We start from the raw sequence: 20,940 nt of genomic DNA, 5'->3' as shown, positions 1-20,940 counted from the left end.
CTCAACGATGTGCGTTGTACGTTTGATTTTGACCCCCCATTTGTTCAGGGACACATTATTCAATTTCTGTTAGTCACGTCTGTGGAACTTGTTCAGTTTATGTCTCAGTTGTTGAATCTTATGTTAATACGAATATTTACACGTTAAGTTTGCTGAAAATAAACGCAGTTGACAGTGAGGACGATAATTTTTTTGCTGAGTTTATGTTAATGGCTGTTTACGAATGGAAAATAAACTAGTCAATGAATGTCCTGTACTGAGGTCTACCTGGAAACTTCTCAGTGACTAAACCATTGTCAATCAAGGAAGAATGGTATCTGCCAAACTGGGATGCTCACTGTTATAGGTTAAGATAATGTCACTATATAGTTGTTTAATTTAGAAATTTACCGAACCCACATCAACAGACAGACGATTGGTTGGAATGAAAACATAAGAATCGTTGCTCTCATAAAGTACTTATAGCACTGTAACTGTACAGCAGTTAATATTGCTACACAAAAAAAAACATTGTATGAGCAATTGGTGTAATTGTAATACAATACATAGGTATATTTCACATACAGATACTTGTAAAAAAATTGCTATAGGCTACTCTTGATCCTGTTACAAAAATTGTTGACACACAAACTTACCTTATATCGATCTTTCTTCTGGTTGTTTTCTTCTGCAACGGAGTTGAAATAATGAAATAGGTCTGTGACTGTCCTGCAAAGCTGCTGTCATCACTGCCAAAGGTACTTCCAGCTAGTCAGGTATATGTGTGATTGTGCGTGGGTATGTGTTGTGACGGGGAGTTGACAGCAGCTTGCACAGTAGTCAGGTGAGTTGGTGAAACAACTACAGTGCCCTCAAAGTATTCACACCCCTTGACTTTTTTCAATTTTTTTTGTTACAGGCTGAATTTAAAATGCATTACATATCGATTTTGTGTCACTGAACGCAATACTCCATAATGTCAAAGGGGAATTATGTTTTTAGAAATGTTTACAAATTACTAAAAATGCAAAGGTGAAATGTCATGAGTCAATAAGTATTCAACCCCTTTGTTATGGCAAGCCTAAATAACTTCAGGAGTAAAAATAACAAGTTTAACAAGTTGGATAAATTGCATGGACTAACTGTGTGGAATAATCGTGTTTAACATTATTTTTTAATTACAGCCCCATCTCTGTACCCCACACATACAATTTATCTGTAAGGTCTCTCAGTCGAGCAGTAAATTTCAAGCACAAATTCAACGAAAAAGACCAGGGAGGTTTTCCAATGCCTCGCAAAGAAAGGCACCTATTGGTAGATGGGTAAAAAAATAAGACATCAAATATCCCTTTGAGCATGGTGAAGTTATTAATTACACTTTGGATGGTGTATCAATACACCTAGTCACTACAAAGATAAAGGCATCCTTCCTAACTCAGTTGCCGGGGAGGAAAGAAACCGCTCAGGGATTTCACCATGAGGCCAATGCACAAAAGTAATACTGCAAAAAATGTGGCAAAGAAAATGAACTTTTTGTCCTGAAAACAAAGCATTATGTTTGGGGCAAATCCAACACAACATTAAGAGCACCTTTTCTAATACTGAGTTTTTAAAAAGATTAATGGGCAAATATTGTACAATCCTGGTTTGCAAAGCTCTTAGTGACTTACTCAGAAAGACTGCCAAAGTTGATTCTAACATGCATTGACTCAGGGGGTTGAATACTTATCTAATCAAAATATATTCATTTTTTATTTTCAATTAAATACTCCAAAAAGTATTTTGTGTAATCATTGACAAAAAATGACAAATCCATTTTAATCCCACTTTGTATCACAACAAAATGTGAAAAAAGTAAAGGTGTTTGAATACTTTTTGAAGGCACTGTATTTCTCCTTTAACATGCGTGTGAAAAAGAGACATACTGTGTAAAAAGATATAGCTAATTAGTGTAGATCATTTTGTTACTAGCACATATATTCATAAGAGATAGATTAAGGAGTTTGTGGTTATTTTGAGAGGTTCACCAACTACACAGCTTCAACCTGCTGCTGAAATCGCAAATCTGTAAATTAGTCAGACAGACCAGAGAATAGATAGAATCTGTGTTTATCCTAAACCTGTATTTACACAAATTATCATTAATTTCACAACTGCAGCTATTTTTCCATGTCTGATCTGCAGGGCAAATATATTGATTTCCGACTCTCAAGACATCCTCATGAGAACAAAAACGAAGTAAAATGCTGACGAGGCTCAGTATTAGTTTCTGCACTTCCCACCCATTAAGTTTCTGTTGGTTTCTGCATTAGGGGGTCTACAGGGGAAAACTATTTTGTTTGTTTGGTGTTAAGGTTAATTTATCATAAAGACATTTCTCCAGCCTATTATATTACAGGAGTACCTCAGGACAGACCAAAACAATAAATGTGATAAAGATGCACTGAAAACACGAGGGGAAGAGAAATGATTTGTCTGAATGCAGATACAAACGACTAGGGAGGACGCAGTGCTTCATCTTTTACTAATGAGGAGAAATGTAGGTGTTGGAATGCTGCCTATCCTGACTGACGTCCTAAAGGAGGATCTAATGTATGTAACACATGGTGCTGTGACTGTCATTCATCTGGAGTCTGTAGGTGTGCGTTTCTCTCAAAGCTGTGGCTCAGCAGGGAGGTCCCTTTAGTGCAGTACAAAAACTAAGCAGAGTCAATTTCACAGTGCGAATGGCACCATCGAGCAAACTGTTCTATGAGCCATAATGGGAGCATGAATGCAAAGTAAGGGTTTATATTAGCTTCGCTTTCTGATGTGCCTCTCTGGCCTGGGTCTTGTTCTGCTGATAAACTGGGTCAGATAGGCTGTGCCTTCAGAAAGTATTCATACCCCTTGACTTGATTTTTTTCTCTCCGCAGTTTGGTCAGAGGTCCAGCTCTAGGCAGTGTCTGGGTAGTCCCAGATTTTTTTCAACTTCCCAATGATGGAAACGTTCAACGCTCTGGAAATTGTTTTATACCCTTGCCCAGATATGCCTTGTCACAATTCTACCTCAGCGCTCTATGGTCAGTTCCATGGACATCTTGGTATGGTCTCTACTCTGACATGCACTGTCAACTGATTGACCGTATATAGACAGGCGTGTTTATTTCTAAATCATGTCAAAACAATTGAATTGGCCAAAGGTGGACTCTAATCAAGTTGTAGCAACGGCGCAAGGATGATCAAATTAAAATTGGATGCACCCGAGCGCAATTGGGTGTCACAGCAAAGGTGTGTGAATACTTGCGTAAATGAGATATTGCTGCATATAATTTAATACATTTGCTAAAAATATTTAATCAATTTAGAATTTAGGCTGTAACAACTAAATGCGGAATAAGTCGAGGGGTGTGAATACTTTCTGAAGGCCCTGTACGTTAAGTATTTAATCCAAAGTTGTGTGAAAATGATCAACTTCAAACACCATCAGATTTGGAGGAGCGCTTTGGTCAAAATGGAATTCACAGTGAGTAGTTCTAATCCATTATTGTGGCTGGTAGCAACAGATTTTCAGGTCAACATGGAGTAGACTAACGGGGCTTTAGTGCATAGAAGTTTGACAGCTTTTCTATACTAGTTTAAGCATTATAGTCAATCTATAATGTTATTGTTCTCCGAGATATCTAGAAACAGAAGAAACTATAATAATAGGCAAGTATCAAGGAAATTAAGTTGTATTTGATCCATTATACAAACATTTGTCAAACCCTAAAGTAGACAGAAAGAAATATAGAGGACATGCATTTTGAAAACAGAACACTTAAAAAAATGTAATCACTCAAATTTGATGGGGGAAAAAACAGGATAACAAAAACATGGTATCTTGCTGTGACACTTTCATAGATGAAATTACCATAACTGATTTCACAATTCAAATCATTGAAATGTTTACAGTCCTTTTCATTGTAAAATGTCTTCTTGAAGACAACGGTAGTTGTATTGAGGAAGCTTGGTCTCTTGATGTTGATTACGAGCATGCTTGTGATGCTCTTCATCAAAAGTCTTTGTAATGCAACAACCTGAAAATAAACCTAATTATTATTCTAATATATTTATTTTTGTATCAAAAGTCACCCATAGTGTTGATGTTTTTTATTTTCCGATGTCTGAAAAAACAAGACTCACCTGAAGAGAGGGGCATGGCCCTTGTTGTTGGCCAGAGAGAAGAAGCCGCTGTTCGGGGAGAAGTCCAGGCGGTGGGCCCTGTATATGGTTTTCCTCTGGAATATGGGGAAGTTGGAGAACACCGTGAAGCTGGGGATATGAACCTGAAATGAGAAGGGTAGACATATGGCACTTGGAGAGACTTGATGACATCGAAAGAGAGACATGGTTTTAATTCCTTTTAAATCAACTCAAACTTGATTACTATCCAAGTCATGCTGCAATAAAACCTCGTATTCACAAGAGAGCAGGTGTAGCTGTTATGGTGACAAAGACAACATTGTGTGTGAGAGAGAGAGAAAGAGAGAGACTAACCAATCGGGCAGCCTCGTCGTCAGCCCTGGAGGCAATGGCCAGGATCTCGGTGGTGGGGTTGAAGCGGAGAGAGGTGGCAGAGGTCACCAGGTTCATGATGGTCTTCAGAGGCTTGGGGTTGTTCTGCCGCATACACTCCTCCTGGGAGTACACGTTCACCACACCTGCCGCTGACCTGAGATGATAGAAACGGTAGAAAAAGAATGTGAACTTGTGTGCTACATCTATACGAAAAAATAGAATTGGGTTATTCCATGAAATGGGTGCCTTTGGCATGCCGTTGAAATTTTAAGTAGAAAATGTGCACATATATTACAATTTAAAAGCCTGTTATGTTAAATGAAGTGCCCTTTAAACGTAGACCACATGGAGAATTCAATAAATCCTTTAAAAATTATTTTTTAAATATGAATAAAGTGCCAAATCTAGGAAGATTTTAACTCACTTAACCCCAACATTTCTCCAAGTTTCACCATCATTGTGCAGCCCTAGTAATTTTGTTGCTTTGACAAAGTCATTTCTGAAGATAATTTATTTCATGTGATTCATTTACATGTTTCCTTCATTTTAAGATCAAACACGTTACTTGAATTCTGGTTTTAATATCGTGAAACTATTCCTTTTAAAATAGTTTTCGTCCTAAAAAAACATAGAACATCGAAGAGTCAAATCATAGAGTAAAAGCAGGTGAGCTGGTTCTATTCTTTTTGGCCATTTTCCGGTGTTTTGTGGTGGAAAACTGAGCCGGTCGAGCATAACATGTCAACCCTGTTACCCACGGACAGACAGGCTAGAAATGTTTTAACTACATTTTTTTTTGTGTGAAGCTTGCATTTAATTAACACTTCCTGTTGCACAAAACAAGATTCCATTCCCCCCGTCACGAGGAAATGTATGGCTGATTAAAGATGAAATCGTCAACCCTGTTACTTTATTTGGCACATAATAGGCACTTACTATAAATGTTTTATTTAATCGCTTAAAGTGGGATAACATGTTTTTTTTATTAAGTTGAACATGCTCTTTGTGACAGAATGTTAATATTTGTTACACTTCTTAAAAAAGGCACCTAATTGGTGGAACGACCCAATTATCCTGAAGGTTTTGTGGCAGAATCATGCATAAAAACAAAAAAAGACATCTGAAGGAAGACAAACAGGACAATACAAACATTGCAATGGTTTGATCACAAAACGACAGGGACTATCGCTGCGGAATCACATCAGCAAGGAAATGGATGAATTCATAAATAAATGAATAAAGCTACACACCAACAACCTTACATCACAAAACGACATGGAAAATGTTAAAAACAAAATGGCTGACTCACCCGCAGGCCAGATACTGTCCGTTCTTGGATGCAGCCATGGAGGTCCCACTCACACAGCCATCATCTGTGAACCTGTTCAGGCATTTACTGCTCCTCATGTCCCATATGTACACCTCACCCTCCTCTGCAACATCAAAAAAGTTTGGTACATACAGGTACCCATGTACAGCTTTTAAAAAAGGTGCAATATGCAGAGGTGCAATATGCTAAAATGCTAATAGTTCGCCTAATTTCAGTTTGTGACAAAACAAGCAGTGGTCACTTCCTTAGTCAAAATTCAAAGCCCAGATCTACCGCTCAAATTTTTTTTTTTTTTTACATTATTATTTTTAAACATGACAAAAAATTAAATATTAACCTATTAAAAACTGTTCTGTAGCATTGAGGTTTGTAGTAGGCAAAATGCCCAATACATTATCACTACAAATTGGTTATGCTTGAATTGCCCTGCCAATGTTGTTCTTCTCAGATCATTTTGAAATTATATTTCAAAATTGTAGGTATAGGTATACAGCTGAGTGAGCATAATCATTTGCTTTTATTTATTTCACTGGACTGATGGCCTGCATCCGATGGTCAGTCTGAGGGGAAGGAGAGAGCAGCGGTGAGGCTTCCAGCCGACGGCGAAACTCAAGTCGCACTGCATTATTTCTGCCTCGTGCACCAATTCACGTTGTTAAATCAGATAGCCAGTTAAAGGGAAATATTACTATATATTAAAAAAGACACGCCGCTAATAACACTTTGCTATACTGCTTGCAGTGTGAGTGGATGTAGGGAGAATAACAACTTCAACATGAACTTAATCATAAAAACAGCAGCGCTCTCTAGTCTCTCTAGTCATGGCTAAAAGTTTTGAAATATCACAGTATCAACTTTGCTGTGCGCTCGAGGCTTCTTTTTACAGTCTATGGCTCGAGTGCATACACAGTGATCTGAGCTATCTGATTGGCCAGCGGTAGGCATGAAGGTGCACTTGATTTGCTCTCTGGGCCTGCTGGGTAAGTGGAGTTCTACCTTCAGACACATGATATTTTTCAAAATGGGAACACTTTGCCTTTCCAGTGCTAGGGCTGCTGAATCAAGTGCACCTACCACCAACAACACGAAACAAATACAAAAAATAGGAACAAGGATTTATCGTTTTTTTTTTTTACAGAAATGTTTGGTGACCAACTAGGACCACTGGTGTAGAGAATCATTGTACCCTTTTCTGTTAAATATATTTTCCATAAAGAAAAATATTGTTTGAAGCTGGTGTACAAAACCAAAAGTAAAAGACAAAAACTAACTTAAGAATGTGAAGCATAGAAATAGCACACATAGAACAAATCTACTGCTTCTTAGAATTGCTTTCAAAGAGAATGACAGATCTATAACTCACATTTCGATGTGAATTTGGCCAGGTCGCCCAAAGTCACATTTTGAAGCGTTACCTAAAATCTAAAAAAGGCTTTAGGATGTGATTGGGGTGTTAGGCTGTGTGTCTTAGACCAGGGTAAAACCCACCAGAATTGGTGAAGACTTTGCTGCCGTCTTGGGAAAAAGCCACTCCCACAATGTTTCCGTTGATTTTCATGCTTTTCACTACCTCCTTTGTCTGAAAAAAAAACACAGATATTTATGCAATGCATGTATGCGCCTGATCCAAAATGGAGTCTTACATTTTGATCCATTTTGGATGTGTGGTATACCAGGTATTTGCCATCTACAATCACTTACCTTCATTGTTAACACATGGAGGTATCCGGAGGTGCCAGTGAGAAGGAGGGATTCTCCATCAGGGGAGACTTCAAACTCTTTCACCCTCTGTTCCCTCAGACCTGGGGGACAATCATAATTGTTACTGCACTCAATCACACAACCAGTCATTTACCCACTACCCATTTAAAAAAAGAACAGTCTGGCTGAGAATATATAGCGATTTTATCTTCAAACCAATCACAGAACACAATAATTTGCGCAGTAATAACTAGGCTTGGGCGGTATACCGTAAAACAGGGTATTTGGAAAAAGCCATGGGATGGTTTTCAATACGGTCAACACAGTTGAAACCTTCCTTTTTATACATTTGAATATTTGTAGTTACTTTTTAAGTAAATACCTGCAGTCAATTTGTGCAATACGTTAGGAGATAAAGCAGTTCCCATTCTTAATTTCAACGGTCACATAATATTTCATTATGAAGCTTACCGGTAGCTCCCAGTCACATGGTGTTTGGTTTACAAGCACACAACAACGAGAGAGACTGGAGCCTTGTGAATCACTCAATGTTTTGCACCACGTGCCAGGTGATCTAGGGGCAGCAGGTAGCCTGGCGGGTAGGAGAGTTGGGCCAGTAAACCAAAGGTTGCTGGATTGAATTCCCGAGCTGACAAGGCAAAAAATCTGTCATTCTGCCCCTGAGCAAGGCAGTTAAACCACTGTTCCCCGGGCGCCGTTGACCTGGATGTCGATTAGGGCAGCACCCTGCACCTCTCTGACTCAAAGTGGTTGGGTTAAATTTGTTAAGGCACATTTCAGTTGAATACATTCAGTTGTACAACTGACTAGGTATCTCCCTTTCCCCTAGTTACACAACTAAATGGTTGCCAGCTAGATATCAAATCAAATTTGATTTGTCACATGCGCCGAATACAACAGATGTAGACCTTACAGTGAAATGCTTACTTACAAGCCCATAACCAACAACGCAGTTAAGAAAAATTAAGTGTTAAGAAAGTATTTACTAAAATAAGCAAGTAAAAACACAAATTAAATTAAAATTAAAAAAAGAGGAACAATAAACTAACAATAACGAGGCTATATACAATGTGCGGGGGCACAGGTTAGTCGAGGTAATTGAGGTAATATGTACAAAAGCTGAAGAAAATACGCACATCCAAGTACTTTCAGCAGGTGTTGGAGGTGTAGGCAAATGGGAAAACAGAAAGGAAAACACCGCACACTGCTGCTCATGATCCCAGGTGAGGTCCTGGATGGCAGGAAGCTTGGCTCCAGTAATGTACTGGGCCGTACTACGCACTACCCTCTGTAGTGCCTTGCGATCGGAGGCCGAGCAGTTGCTATACAAGGCGGTGATGCAACCAGTCAGGATGTTCTCGATGATGTGGTAACATTCGCAGAGTACGACCCTGCCTCACGCAGGAAGTGGCGCAGGTCCTAATCCAGGCACTTGTCATCTCCCGTCTGGATTACTGCAACTCGCTGTTGGCTGGGCTCCATGCCTGTGCCATTAAACCCCTACAACTCATCCAGAACGCCGCAGCCCGTCTGGTGTTCAACTTTCCCAAGTTCTCTCACGTCACCCCGCTCCTCCGCTCTCTCCACTGGCTTCCAGTTGAAGCTCGCATCCGTTACAAGACCATGGTGCTTGCCTACGGAGCTGTGAGGGGAACGGCACCTCCGTACCTTCAGGCTCTGATCAGGCCCTACACCCAAACAAGGGCACTGCGTTCATCCACCTCTGGCCTGCTCGCCTCCCTACCTCTGAGGAAGTACAGTTCCCGCTCAGCCCAGTCAAAACTGTTCGCTGCTCTGGCACCCCAATGGTGGAACAAACTCCCTCACGACGCCAGGTCAGCGGAGTCAATCACCACCTTCCGGAGACACCTGAAACCCCACCTCTTTAAGGAATACCTAGGATAGGATAAAGTAATCCTTCTAACCCCCCCCCCCCCCTTAAAAGAGTTAGATGCACTATTGTAAAGTGGTTGTTCCACTGGATATCATAAGGTGAATGCACCAATTTGTAAGTCGCTCTGGATAAGAGCGTCTGCTAAATGACTTAAATGTAATGTAAATGTAATGTGGCTGTAGAACTTTGAGGACCTGAGGACCGATGCCAAATCTTTCCAGTCCCCTGCGGGGGAATAGGCGTTGTCGTGCCCTCTGCACGACTGTCTTGGTGTGTTTGGACCATGGCAGTTCGTTGGTGATGTGGACGCCAAGGAACCTGAAGCTCTCAACCTGCTCCACTACAGCCCAGTTGATGAGAATGGGGGCGTGCTCGGCCCTCCTTTTCCTGTAGTCCACGATCATCTCCTTTGTCTTGATCACGTTGAGGGAGAGGTTTTTAATCCTGGCTCCTCCCTATAGCCTGTCTCATCGTTGTTGGGGATATAGGCCTACCACTTGTTGTGTCGTCAGCAAACGTATGGTGTTGGAGTCGTGCTTGGCCATGCAGTCATGGGTGAACAGGGAGTACACGAGGGGACTGAGAACACACCCCTGAGGGGCCCCCGTGTTGAGGATCAGTGTGGCAGATGTGTTGTTACCGACCCTTACCACCTGGGGGCAGCCCGTCAGGAAGTCCAGGATCCAGTTGCCGAGGGAGATGTTTAGTCCCAGGGTCCTTAGCTTAGTGATGAGCTTTGAGGGCACTATGGTGTTGAACACTAGTCAATGAATAGCATTCTCACGTTCCTTTTGGAGTGGGTCTAGGGTTTCTGGGATAATGGTGTTGATGTGAGCCATGACCAGCCTTTCACCGTAGTAATTTAGGCAGTTTACTTTAGTGTTCTTGGACACAGGGGCTATGGCTTGAAACATGTTGGTATTACAGACTCGGTCAGGCACAGGTTGAAGATGTCTGTGCAGACACTTGCCAGTTGGTCAGTGCACGCTTGCAGTACACATCCTCGTAATCCATCTGGCCCTGCAGCCTTGTGAATGTTGACTTAAAAAGGTCTTACTCACACCGGCTATGGAGAGCGTGGTCACACAGTCGTCCGGAACAGCTGGTGCTCTCATGCATGTTTCAGTGTTGCTTGCCTCGAAGTGCGCATAGAAGTCATTTAGCGCATCTGGTTCGCTCATGTCACTGGGCACCTCGTGGTTGTGCTTCCCTTTGTAGTCTAATAGTTTGCAAGCCCTGCCACATCCGATAAGCTTCGGAGCCGGTGTAGTAAGATTCAATCTTAGTCCTGTATTGACGCTTTTCCTGTTTGATGGTTAGTCGGCGGGCATAGCAGGATTTCTTATAAACGTCTGGGTTAGAGTCCCGCTCCTTGAAATTGACAGCTCTAATCCTTTAGCTCAGTCTGGATGTTGCCTGTAATCCATGGCTTCTGGTTGGGGTATGTACATACGGTTACTGTGTGGATGTCATCAAGGCACTTATTAACGAAGCCAGTGACTGATGTGGCGTACTCCTCAATGTTATCGGAAGAATCCCGGAACATATTCCAGTCTTTGCTAGCAAAACTGTCCTGTAGCTTAGAATCTGCATCATCTGACCACTTCCGTATTGAGCTAGTCACTGATACTTCCTGCTTTAGTTTTTGCTTGTAAGCAAGAATCAGGAGGATAGAGTTATGGTCAGATTTGCCAAATGGAGGGCGAGGGAGAGCTTTGTACACATCTGTGTGTGGAGAGTAAAGGTGGTCTAGAGGTTTTTTTGCCTCTGGTTGCACATGCTGGTAGAAATGAGGTAAAAAGGATTTAAGTTTCCCTGCATTAAAGTCCCTGGCCACTAGGAGCGCCACCTCTGGATGTGCATTTTTCTTGTTTGCTTATGGCCTTATACAGTTCGTTGAGTGCGGTCTTAGTGCCAGCATCGGTTTGTAGTGGTAAATAGACAGCTACGAAAAATATAGATAAACTCTCTTGGTAAATAGTGTGGTCTACCGCTTATGAGATACTCTACCTCAGGCGAGCAAAACCTTAAGACTTCATTTATATCAGATTTCTTGCACTAGCTGTTTTTGACAAATAGACACAGACCGCAACCCCTTGTCTTACCGGAGGCAGCTGTTCCATCTTGCCAATGCACGAAAAACCCAGCCAGCTGTATGTTAACCATGTCGTCGTTCAGCCACGACTCGTGAAACACAAGTTATTACAGTTTTTAATGTCCCGTGGGTAGGATAATCTTGATCGGAGCTCATCCAGTTTATTATCCAATGATTGCACGTTGTCTAATAGGACTGATGGTAGAGGCGGGTTATCCACTCGCGGTCGGATTCTTACAAGGCACCCCAACCTGCAGTACCAGTCAAAAGTTTGGACACACCTACTCATTCAAGGGTTTTTCTTTATTTATACTATTTCCCACATAGTAGAATAATAGAGAAGACATTAAAACTATGAAATAACATATGGAATCATGTAGGAACCAAAGAAAAGTGTTAAAACAAATGTTTTAGATTCTTCAAAGTTGCCACCCTTTGCCTTGATGACAGCTTTGCACTCTTGGTATTCTATCAACCAGCTTCACCTGAAATGCTTTTCCAACAGCCTTGAAGGAGTTCCCAAATATGCTGAGCACTTGTTGGCTGCTTTTCCTTCACTCTGCAGTCCAACTCATTCCAAACCATCTCAATAAAGTTGAGGTTGGGTGATTGTGGAGGCCAGGTCATCTGATGCAGCACTCCATCACTCTCCTTCTTGGTCAAATAACCCTTACACAGCCTGAAGGTGTGTTAAGTCAATGTCCTGGGTCATTGTCTTATTACAAAATAAATGATAGTCCCACTAAGCCCAAAACAGACGGGATGGCGTGTCGCTGCAGAATGCTGTGGTAGCCATGCTGGTTAAGTATGCCTTGAATTCTAAATAAGTCACAGACAGTGTCACCAGCAAAGCACCCCCACACCTCCTCCTCCATGCTTCAGTGGGAACCCCACATGCGGAGATCATCCGTTCACCTACTCTGTGACTCACAAAGACACGGCATTTGGAACCAATAATCTAAACTTCTGACTCATCAGACCAAAGGACAGATTTCCCCCGGTCTAAAGTCCATTGCTCGTGTTTCTTGGCCCAAACAAGTCTCTTCTTATTTGTGTCCTTTAGTAGTGGTTTCTTTGCAGCAATTCGAGCATGAAGGCCTGATTCACGCAGTCTCCTCTGAACAGTTGATGTTGAGATGTGTCTGTTACTTGAACTCTGTGAAGCATTTATTTGGGCTGCAATTTCTGAGGCTGGTAACTCTAATGAACTTATCCTCTGCAGCAGAGGTAACTCTGGGTCTTCCTTTCCTTTGGCGGTCCTCATGAGAGCCAGTTTCATCACAGCGCTTGATGGTTTTTGCGATTGCACTTGAAGAAACTTTCAAAGTTCTTGAAATTTTCCAGATTGACTGACCTTCATGTCTTAAAATAATGGACTGTCATTTCTCTTTGATTATTCTAGCTGTTCTTGCCATAATATGGACTTGGTCTTTCACCAGATAGGGCTATCTTCTGTATACAACCCCTACCGTGTCACAACACAACTGACTGGCTCAAACGCATTAAGGGAAAGAAATTCCACAAATTAACTAGGCACACCTGTTAATTGAAATGCATTTCTGGTGACTACCTCACGAAGCTGGTTGAGAGAATGCCAAGAGTATGCAAAGCTGTCATCAAGGCAAAGGGTGGCTATTTCGAATGATCTCAAATATAATATATATATCCGGCGCCATTAAATGCCATTCAAAGATAACTTATAACTATTAAGTTAATTGTCTAAAATGTGCTAAATACTCTGCAGTTGTGCATTTGGTTTGCTAACTTACAATAGATACAGTGGGGCAAAAAAGTATTTAGTCAGCCACCAATTGTGCAAGTTCTCCCACTTAAAAAGATGAGAGGCCTGTAATTTTCATCATAGGTACACTTCAACTATGATAGACAAAATGAGAAAAAAAATCCAAAAAATCACATTGTTGGATTTTTAATGAATTTATTCAAATTATGGTGGAAAATAAGTATTTGGTCACCTACAAACAAGCAAGATTTCTGGCTCTCACAGACCTGTAACTTCTTCTTTAAGAGGCTCCTCTGTCCTCCACTCGTTACCTGTATTAATGGCACCTGTTTGAACTTGTTATCAGTTTAAAAGACACCTGTCCACAACCTCAAACAGTCACACTCCAAACTCCACTATGGCCAAGACCAAAGAGCTGTCAAAAGACACCAGAAACAAAATTGTAGACCTGCACCAGGCTGGGAAGACTGAATCTGCAATAGGTAAGCAGCTTGGTTTGAAGAAATCAACTGTAGGAGCAATTATTAGGAAATGGAAGACATACAAGACCACTGATAATCTCCTTCGATCTGGGGCTCCACGCAAGATCTCACCCCGTGGGGTCAAAATGATCACAAGAACGGTGAGCAAAAATCCCAGAACCACACGGGGGGACCTAGTGAATGACCTGCAGAGAGCTGGGACCAAAGTAACAAAGCCTACCATCAGTTACACACTACGCTGCCAGGGACTCAAATCCTGCAGTGACAGACGTGTCCCCCTGCTTAAGTCAGGCCCGTCTGAAGTTTGCTAGAGCGCATTGGGAAGATCCAGAAGAAGACTGGGAGAATGTCATATGGTCAGATGAAACCAAAATAGAACTTTTTGGTAAAAACTCAACTCGTTGTGTTTGGAGGACAAAGAATGCTGAGTTGCATCCAAAGAACACCATACCTACTGTGAAGCATGGGGGTGGAAACATCATGCTTTGGGGCTGTTTTTCTGCAAAGGGACCAGGACGACTGATCCGTGTAAAGGAAAGAATGAATTGGGCCATGTATCGTGAGATTTTGAGTGAAAACCTCCTTCCATCAGCAAGGGCATTGAAGATGAAACGTGGCTGGGTCTTTCAGCATGACAATGATCCCAAACACACCGCCCGGGGCAACGAAGGAGTGGCTTCGTAAGAAGCATTTCAAGGTCCTGGAGTGGCCTAGCCAGTCTCCAGATCTCAAACCCATAGAAAATATTTGGAGGTAGTTGAAAGTCCGTGTTGCCCAGCAACAGCCCCAAAACATCACTGCTCTAGAGGAGATCTGCATGGAGGAATGGGCCAAAATACCAGCAACAGTGTGTGAAAACCTTGTGAAGACTTACAGAAAACGTTTGACCTCTGTCATTGCCAACAAAGGGTATATAACAAAGTATTGAGATAAACTTTTGTTATTGACCAAATACTTATTTTCCACCATAATTTGCAAATAAATTCATAAAAATCCTACAATGTGATTTTCTGGATTTTCTTTTCTCCTGTTGTCTGTCATAGTTGAAGTGTACCTATGATGAAAATGACAGGCCTCTCTCATCTTTTTAAGTGGGAGAACTTGCACAATGGTGGCTGACTAAATACTTTTTTGCCCCACTGTTTATAGCTTCTTGCAGAAAACAAGCTTCTCTTAGTAACAGCAGAGAATCCCTTCCTGGATCAAGCCTTGCCGTCTAATATTTGTTTTGTGTGTGCAGCGAACCGTGAGTAGTATTTCTTGTTATTTGTATAACTGAGTTGGGATGTCTGTCCTGCAAATCATTTGGATCAGAGACTGTATAAAATGTTCGCACTGAGATTTTACATGTACTTGTTAGCATTGCTAACCTTCGGGTTTACAAAGGCTCAGCGTGGTTTGTGTTCAGTACCAGTATTACCGGATATCCTGGGATGGCACAAGGTCGGTATGAAGGTTTGACAATCTCGACACCGCCCAAGCCTAGTAATAAAAGGCTATGTCACTACCTAACAGCCAACTGGTTAGATTACTACCGAACAGCCTTGGGGTTCTAGTGACTCCCCATGGCTTCCTCCTCCTCACCTCTGACAGCGTGGACAGGGATGACCTTGCCCTCCATCATGTCGTAGATGTAGAACAGCTTGTTCCTGAAACTGGTGGCCACCACCTGCTCCCCGTCCACGCTGAACTGGGCCTTGTGCACCGGGAACTTCTCCAGGTAAATACTCTGAATCTTAGGGTTGGTCTTCCCATCAACCTGGAGAGGAAGGAGGGACATTTAGAGTGAGGTGGATGGTAATTAATATTAGTACAAACTTGTCTGTTAGTGTCACAGATTTACTAAATAACCATCAAGTAATCATCCGTAAGGATGTTTGGTGGTCCATCGAGTTTTTTTTTGTGTGTGCTTAGTTTGTATGGTCAAAAAAAGGTCTGGAGGATATTATTAAGGATATATGACGTTCCCTATACCATGTCTCATGATGACTGCCACAAGAATGACTGAGAGAAGACTGTAGCTGATGAGTAAAATGAATACCTGGAACAGAGAGATGTACTGGTCGATCCCTGCTGTCATGACAACCTGGGCAGAGGGGTGGAACTGCACCGTGGTCAGCCTGTCCACAGACGGCCGGTCGTTGTTGGCGTGTAGGCACTTCTTCATCTGCAAGAGAGTTAAATACATCCATAATAAATGTACTAGCATCACATGTAAACAAAACCACATGATCTAATACTGGACAACGTAATGGTTTTGTAACTCCCAAACCTCTAAAAGTACTCTGGTTTAGAGTCCCCCTTTGCAGTCAGAGAGAGACCTGGATGTTTTACTCTAACTTAACCTCAAATGTAGTAGTGGTGAGATGATGGGAGAACAGAACTCACCCGTATGATTCCTTTGGGGAGGCTGTCGGATGAGCCCACAAAGTTGCCCGTCTTCCTCATCAGGTCGTCTCCATCTTCATCCTCATCATCAGAGTCATCTTTAGTTTTTGGAAAATAGACATCTTTTATTGAAAAGACACAAATGTATACTATATAGCAGGGCTCAAACTAGATTCAGCCGCATGCCGATTTTTTTCTTGAGCCGATGGTCAGGAGGTCAGAGCATAATTACAAATCATTTGTAAACTGCAAATTGTCCGCAAGAAGCCCAAACATATATACAATTGTATTAAAACAATCATCTCAAACCGTCTATATCATGAAAAGAGCAGGTGTTCATAATGTTTTGTAGACTCAGTGTGTATCTCTCTATTATGTGTGGGAACACTTTGGAACGGATATCCAAAATTAAAATCAAAATAATTTGTTGGTGTTTTTACAGTCTTTTATGTCAAAAAAATAAATAAATGTACTTCAGAAAACTTGGAGGGCCAAATAAAAATCACCAAAATTCGGCCCGCGTTCAGTTGGGGAACCCTGCTGTACACACTATATCACCATTATATAGTAGGTAATCATAAGTGATGGGCACCTCTCATAACATATTACATGGATCATGAAGATGTTTATAACCAAAATGTGGGAGTTTACCTTTTTTCTTATTCTTTTTCTTGACTTTTGTCTCTGCCCAGGACGGCATTCCACCCATTGCTTTTTGGAACCTGGCAAAAATGAGTTGGAAGTGTGAGTTTGAACCACCAGATCCCAGTGTTATTTACTCCATGGCTGTGTTACTAATATCCACGTACTGTTCTTTCATCCTCTGCTGTAACTTCTGTTTGGACATCTTGGCCTCTGCGTCACTCTTGGTCAGGTCTCTACGGAACCGTTGTGTCATGTCCACTCTAGCAAACAGGAGGGAAATATCATGAATGAATGAATTAAAAAACAGTGACGTAACTACTAAGGATGTAACGGTTCACCGAAACGCATCGGTCCCTGGTTCCAATGTTTAAGATACAAATCGATCTAAATGTACCATGCATCGGTCAGAAAATCGACTCAAACGTTATGAATCGTCAGTTCACTAAAAAGGTTTTGCTCATGTTACTTTCTTTCTACCTTCCGAAAATAACTCTGATCTGTTGTGAAAACTGATGCTTCCTCTCCTTCATTGTCAAACTAAGCATGTAACTGCGTTGACAGTCATTGATTTTGGACACTGTGTTAACAAACCTCCAAACGCATTTCAATGCCATACAACACTCCTTCCGTGGCCTCCAACTGCTCTTAAATTCTAGTAAAACTAGACTCACATCTCCCTCTCTAACTTTAAGCATCAGCTGTCAGAGCAGCTTACCGATCACTGCACCTGTACACAGCCCATCTGTAAATAGCCCACCCAACTACCTCATCCCCATATTGTTATTTATTTTTGCTCTTTTGTACCCCAGTATCTCTACTTGCACATCATCATCTGCACATCTATCACTCCAGTGTTAATGCTAAATTGTAACAATTTTGCCACTATGGCCTAGTTATTGCCTACCTCCCTAATCTTACTACATTTGCACACACTGTAAACTGATTTCTATATTGTGTTATTGACTGTATGTTTGTTTATGTGTAACTCTGTGTTGTTGTTTTTGTCGCACTGCTTTGCTTTATCTTGGCCAGGTCGCCAAATGAGAACTTGTTCTCAACTGGCCTACCTGGTTAAATAAAGGTGAATTATATATATATTTTTAAATGGATCTACAAGTCATTTTGCATGATGAACAACCCCAGGGAATATCAGTAGCCTAGTCAAACTGAGCGCTGCTTCGCACGCTGACCAATAACGCCTCGACCACACGGATTGCGTCATTGCATTTTGGTACACCAAAAGGTGAATGTTGAACTTTGGTTGCACACATCCAGATGATGCTGCTTACCGTTTAGCACAATGACTCTGTAGGTGTGACCGAGGCTTAACAAAAGTTCCACATTCACCTTCTGCTACCCTTTCTGTCAAGATGTCTACGCAAAAAGCCGCCCCCAATCTAATAGTGGGGTGGTAGATGCCCACTATTCTCCCTTATGGCTCAGCTCAGGTGACTACATACACCATAGACATTTACACACATCAGCTCGAACAGATCCAGCTCAGAAAGGCCCAGCCCATGAGCTCCATCAGCAGCAGATTTGAATTTAGAATGGAAAATGAACGTGTTTATGTAGCAAATGTAGCATCGAATATTATCACATCAAACCAAATCGTATCGATTCGTTCCTCTCATCAAACCAAATCGTTGCAAACTAAAACGTATCATTCCTGTCAGTGCTTGACTTGGGTAGGAGCTCACCGGAGCTGAGTACCGGCACCTCAAATGTTCTACTGCTTGAGCTCCTCTTCATCTTATAGAATATTAGCTCAAAAGTATTGTGGGAGCTCCTGCACCTAAATATAAACAGTACCGGCACCCAAAATGAGTACCGGAAGCTATTTCCGTCCAGGTCAAGCACTGGTTTCTATATCATACTGGAGCCCATGTATCTAGATACGTATAGATTCGTCTTCAAAAGGGAAAGATGCATATCACCAGTAACTGCCCATACAAGCAATGTTTGATTCACATATCCATGTAATTGACATTAGGGTTACATGACTACAACTAATGTAGTTACATGAAGTGTGAAGCATTGTACATGATGACATCAATGCTGAAAAGACACAATAAGACACTTCTGCAGTCCCAGGTACTAACTCTTCCTCCAGATCATCATCCTCATCCTCCCATACTGCTGTCCTGGTTGGCTGAACCTTCAGCCGTGCTTCATTCTCTACATCGGAATCGTCATCATCCAGAAGTGTGGCACCTCCATCCTCTCTGTCCTGTTGACAAGAAATTGATTTGATAAAAACTGACTGCAATGAAACTAAAAGTAAATGATATGGATATATGACACTGGAGATGATTAGTCTATTACCTGGTTGTAATTAACTATCAATCAATATTGGATTTATATCTATGCCATGCTGACAATGTGGCAACATAATCCACTGAGCATCTGGCAGGCAGCATCATCATTCTGTATGGAATCAGAGGTGTATTCATTACTCCGATTTTTCGGATTGGAATGGCAACCGGTAAAAGTAACTACAACTTCCGTTTAAGAACCCAACAGATTTTACGTCACGTTGAAGAGCGTTTGGAGTTGTTGCAAAACGTTTTGTAACAGACGAAACGTTTTGCTACAGAATCGGCGTAATGAATACACCCCATATGTAACTAATTAATTCCTACCTCCACGAGCCTTTCCACAAGATCATCTTCAGCACCAAAAACAAGATCTTCAAGAAGTTTTACAGATGCATCTTCTTCGCCCAAAACAGTCACTGCCTTGGCGTTTTTGCGTCTTTTTAGCACTTCTTTCTCGTAGTCAGGCTCTGGTTCAGAGACTCTCTTCGTCGTCTTTGTCCCCTTTCTAGAGTGTTTACCGACTTTGTCCATGTTTATCGTTTAAACCTTAGCATATGAAACGAATTATACGTTGTTTCAGGATACGCTAGAATTTAACAAGATTCAGTAGACTCATAAATGTGTTCGCTAGTCTTTTACAATAACATGCCTCATGCACCCAATGTTTTCCACATGGGTAGCTGCAACGCTGTGCTAGTTGTGAGAAAAGGGAACGTGCGGCTGCACTATTTCACAAAGTTGCAAAGTATGTGCACAGAGAAGAACTCATGGCCCACGCAACGCTCCAACAGTGTACATGTTTTATTAGTCAGCGGTTGAGCGCAGGATGCGCGCAAAATTCGCTATTACGCTATTACGTGTTTCCGTTTTCTTGACCCCTGAACTCGGAATAAATTGTTTATTTTTCTCTCTTTACACACAAACGTTCTGGCAAAGAAACTTGCGCCCTGTTGTGCATGGATTGTAAAATGATCTTCAGATTTTGCATTTGTCATTGATGAAAAGTTTTGGGGAAATCTATTTTGAATTTAATGCTCCTTACTATTTCATAAATCTTTATTTATTGATGTCTTCTTTGAGAGTGTACATATCAGTGTAATCATTGGGTATGTGTGAAAGTATGTGAAAAACAGGCAAGAGACATATACAAATGATACAAAATAAAGATATAAGACTATGCATAGAAAATGCATAACAGTCATACATAATGGAAAAATATAATCTTAATATACAGTATTGGGAATGGGAACTTTCCTATATTTTCACATACACAAATCTGTATTCTCTTACATTTCCCTCCTGGTACCCCTCCATCTATAGGCCATAGTTAAGATAATTATTATGTAAAAATACTGCAGGTTTAGAGAGGTGATCATAAATCAAACTATCAAAGGGGTGCAAGAGAGACAGAGGGATATTATATACTATAATATGATATTATATACATTGACGGAAGGAGCAAGGGAACGCAGAAGCTCTAAATAGCAACTGTCAATGACCCATTTTCAAGCCCACTCTTGGCCTCCAACCAGCAGATACCTCTCAGGCTGACCCTAGCCCCTATTAATGGACCCTTCTTCATTACAAAGACTGTATGATCAGCAGGATTATAATAGCTCCACTTTGACCTTGGCAACCTCTCCCGAGAAGCTGTATAGAATATGATGGGCCTCAAACCATACCCCTTCCCCCACTGGAAATATATGCATCTAAATGTGTTGAAAAAGCCACTCATTGTATTAATATTGTGTTTCAATATAATTTAAACACATTTTCACCAAGGTCAATACAAACAAAACTAGTTTGA

The 20,940-nt window shown here is 41.3% G+C and overlaps 1 protein-coding gene across 1 annotated transcript; it reads right to left on the bottom strand.

The window, feature by feature from the left end:
- Positions 1-3,676: 3,676 nt before the first annotated feature.
- LOC139565472 (U3 small nucleolar RNA-associated protein 18 homolog) lies at positions 3,677-19,954 on the bottom strand. The gene is made up of 13 exons (XM_071385849.1): positions 19,458-19,954; positions 18,918-19,045; positions 16,980-17,075; positions 16,822-16,892; positions 16,171-16,268; positions 15,824-15,949; positions 15,367-15,541; positions 7,550-7,650; positions 7,337-7,427; positions 5,828-5,951; positions 4,498-4,672; positions 4,144-4,286; positions 3,677-4,037 (listed from the first exon to the last, which is right to left on the bottom strand). The coding sequence occupies exons 1-13, from the start codon at positions 19,662-19,664 to the stop codon at positions 4,013-4,015; spliced, it is 1,560 nt and encodes a 519-aa protein (XP_071241950.1). The 5' UTR covers positions 19,665-19,954; the 3' UTR covers positions 3,677-4,012.
- Between the last annotated feature and the right edge of the window lie 986 nt (positions 19,955-20,940).

Source organism: Salvelinus alpinus, chromosome 36 (assembly GCF_045679555.1).
Source record: "Salvelinus alpinus chromosome 36, SLU_Salpinus.1, whole genome shotgun sequence".
In the NCBI taxonomy this organism is placed as follows: domain Eukaryota; kingdom Metazoa; phylum Chordata; class Actinopteri; order Salmoniformes; family Salmonidae; genus Salvelinus; species Salvelinus alpinus.
Note: the sequence above shows the minus strand (reverse complement) of the source record. Positions and strands in the feature narration are given on the sequence as shown.

What these genes read in the sequence shown, in the direction of transcription:
- LOC139565472 (XM_071385849.1), bottom strand. Translation starts at nt 19,664, where the DNA reads ATGGACAAAGTCGGTAAACACTCTAGAAAGGGGACAAAGACGACGAAG. An exon ending in GAAAAAGAATAAGAAAAAAG is followed by an intron (nt 16,269 to 16,821) that starts GTAAACTCCCAC and finishes CAAAAACTAAAG; the next exon opens with ATGACTCTGATGATGAGGAT. An exon ending in TCCCCAAAGGAATCATACGG is followed by an intron (nt 15,950 to 16,170) that starts GTGAGTTCTGTT and finishes ACTCTCTTGCAG; the next exon opens with ATGAAGAAGTGCCTACACGC.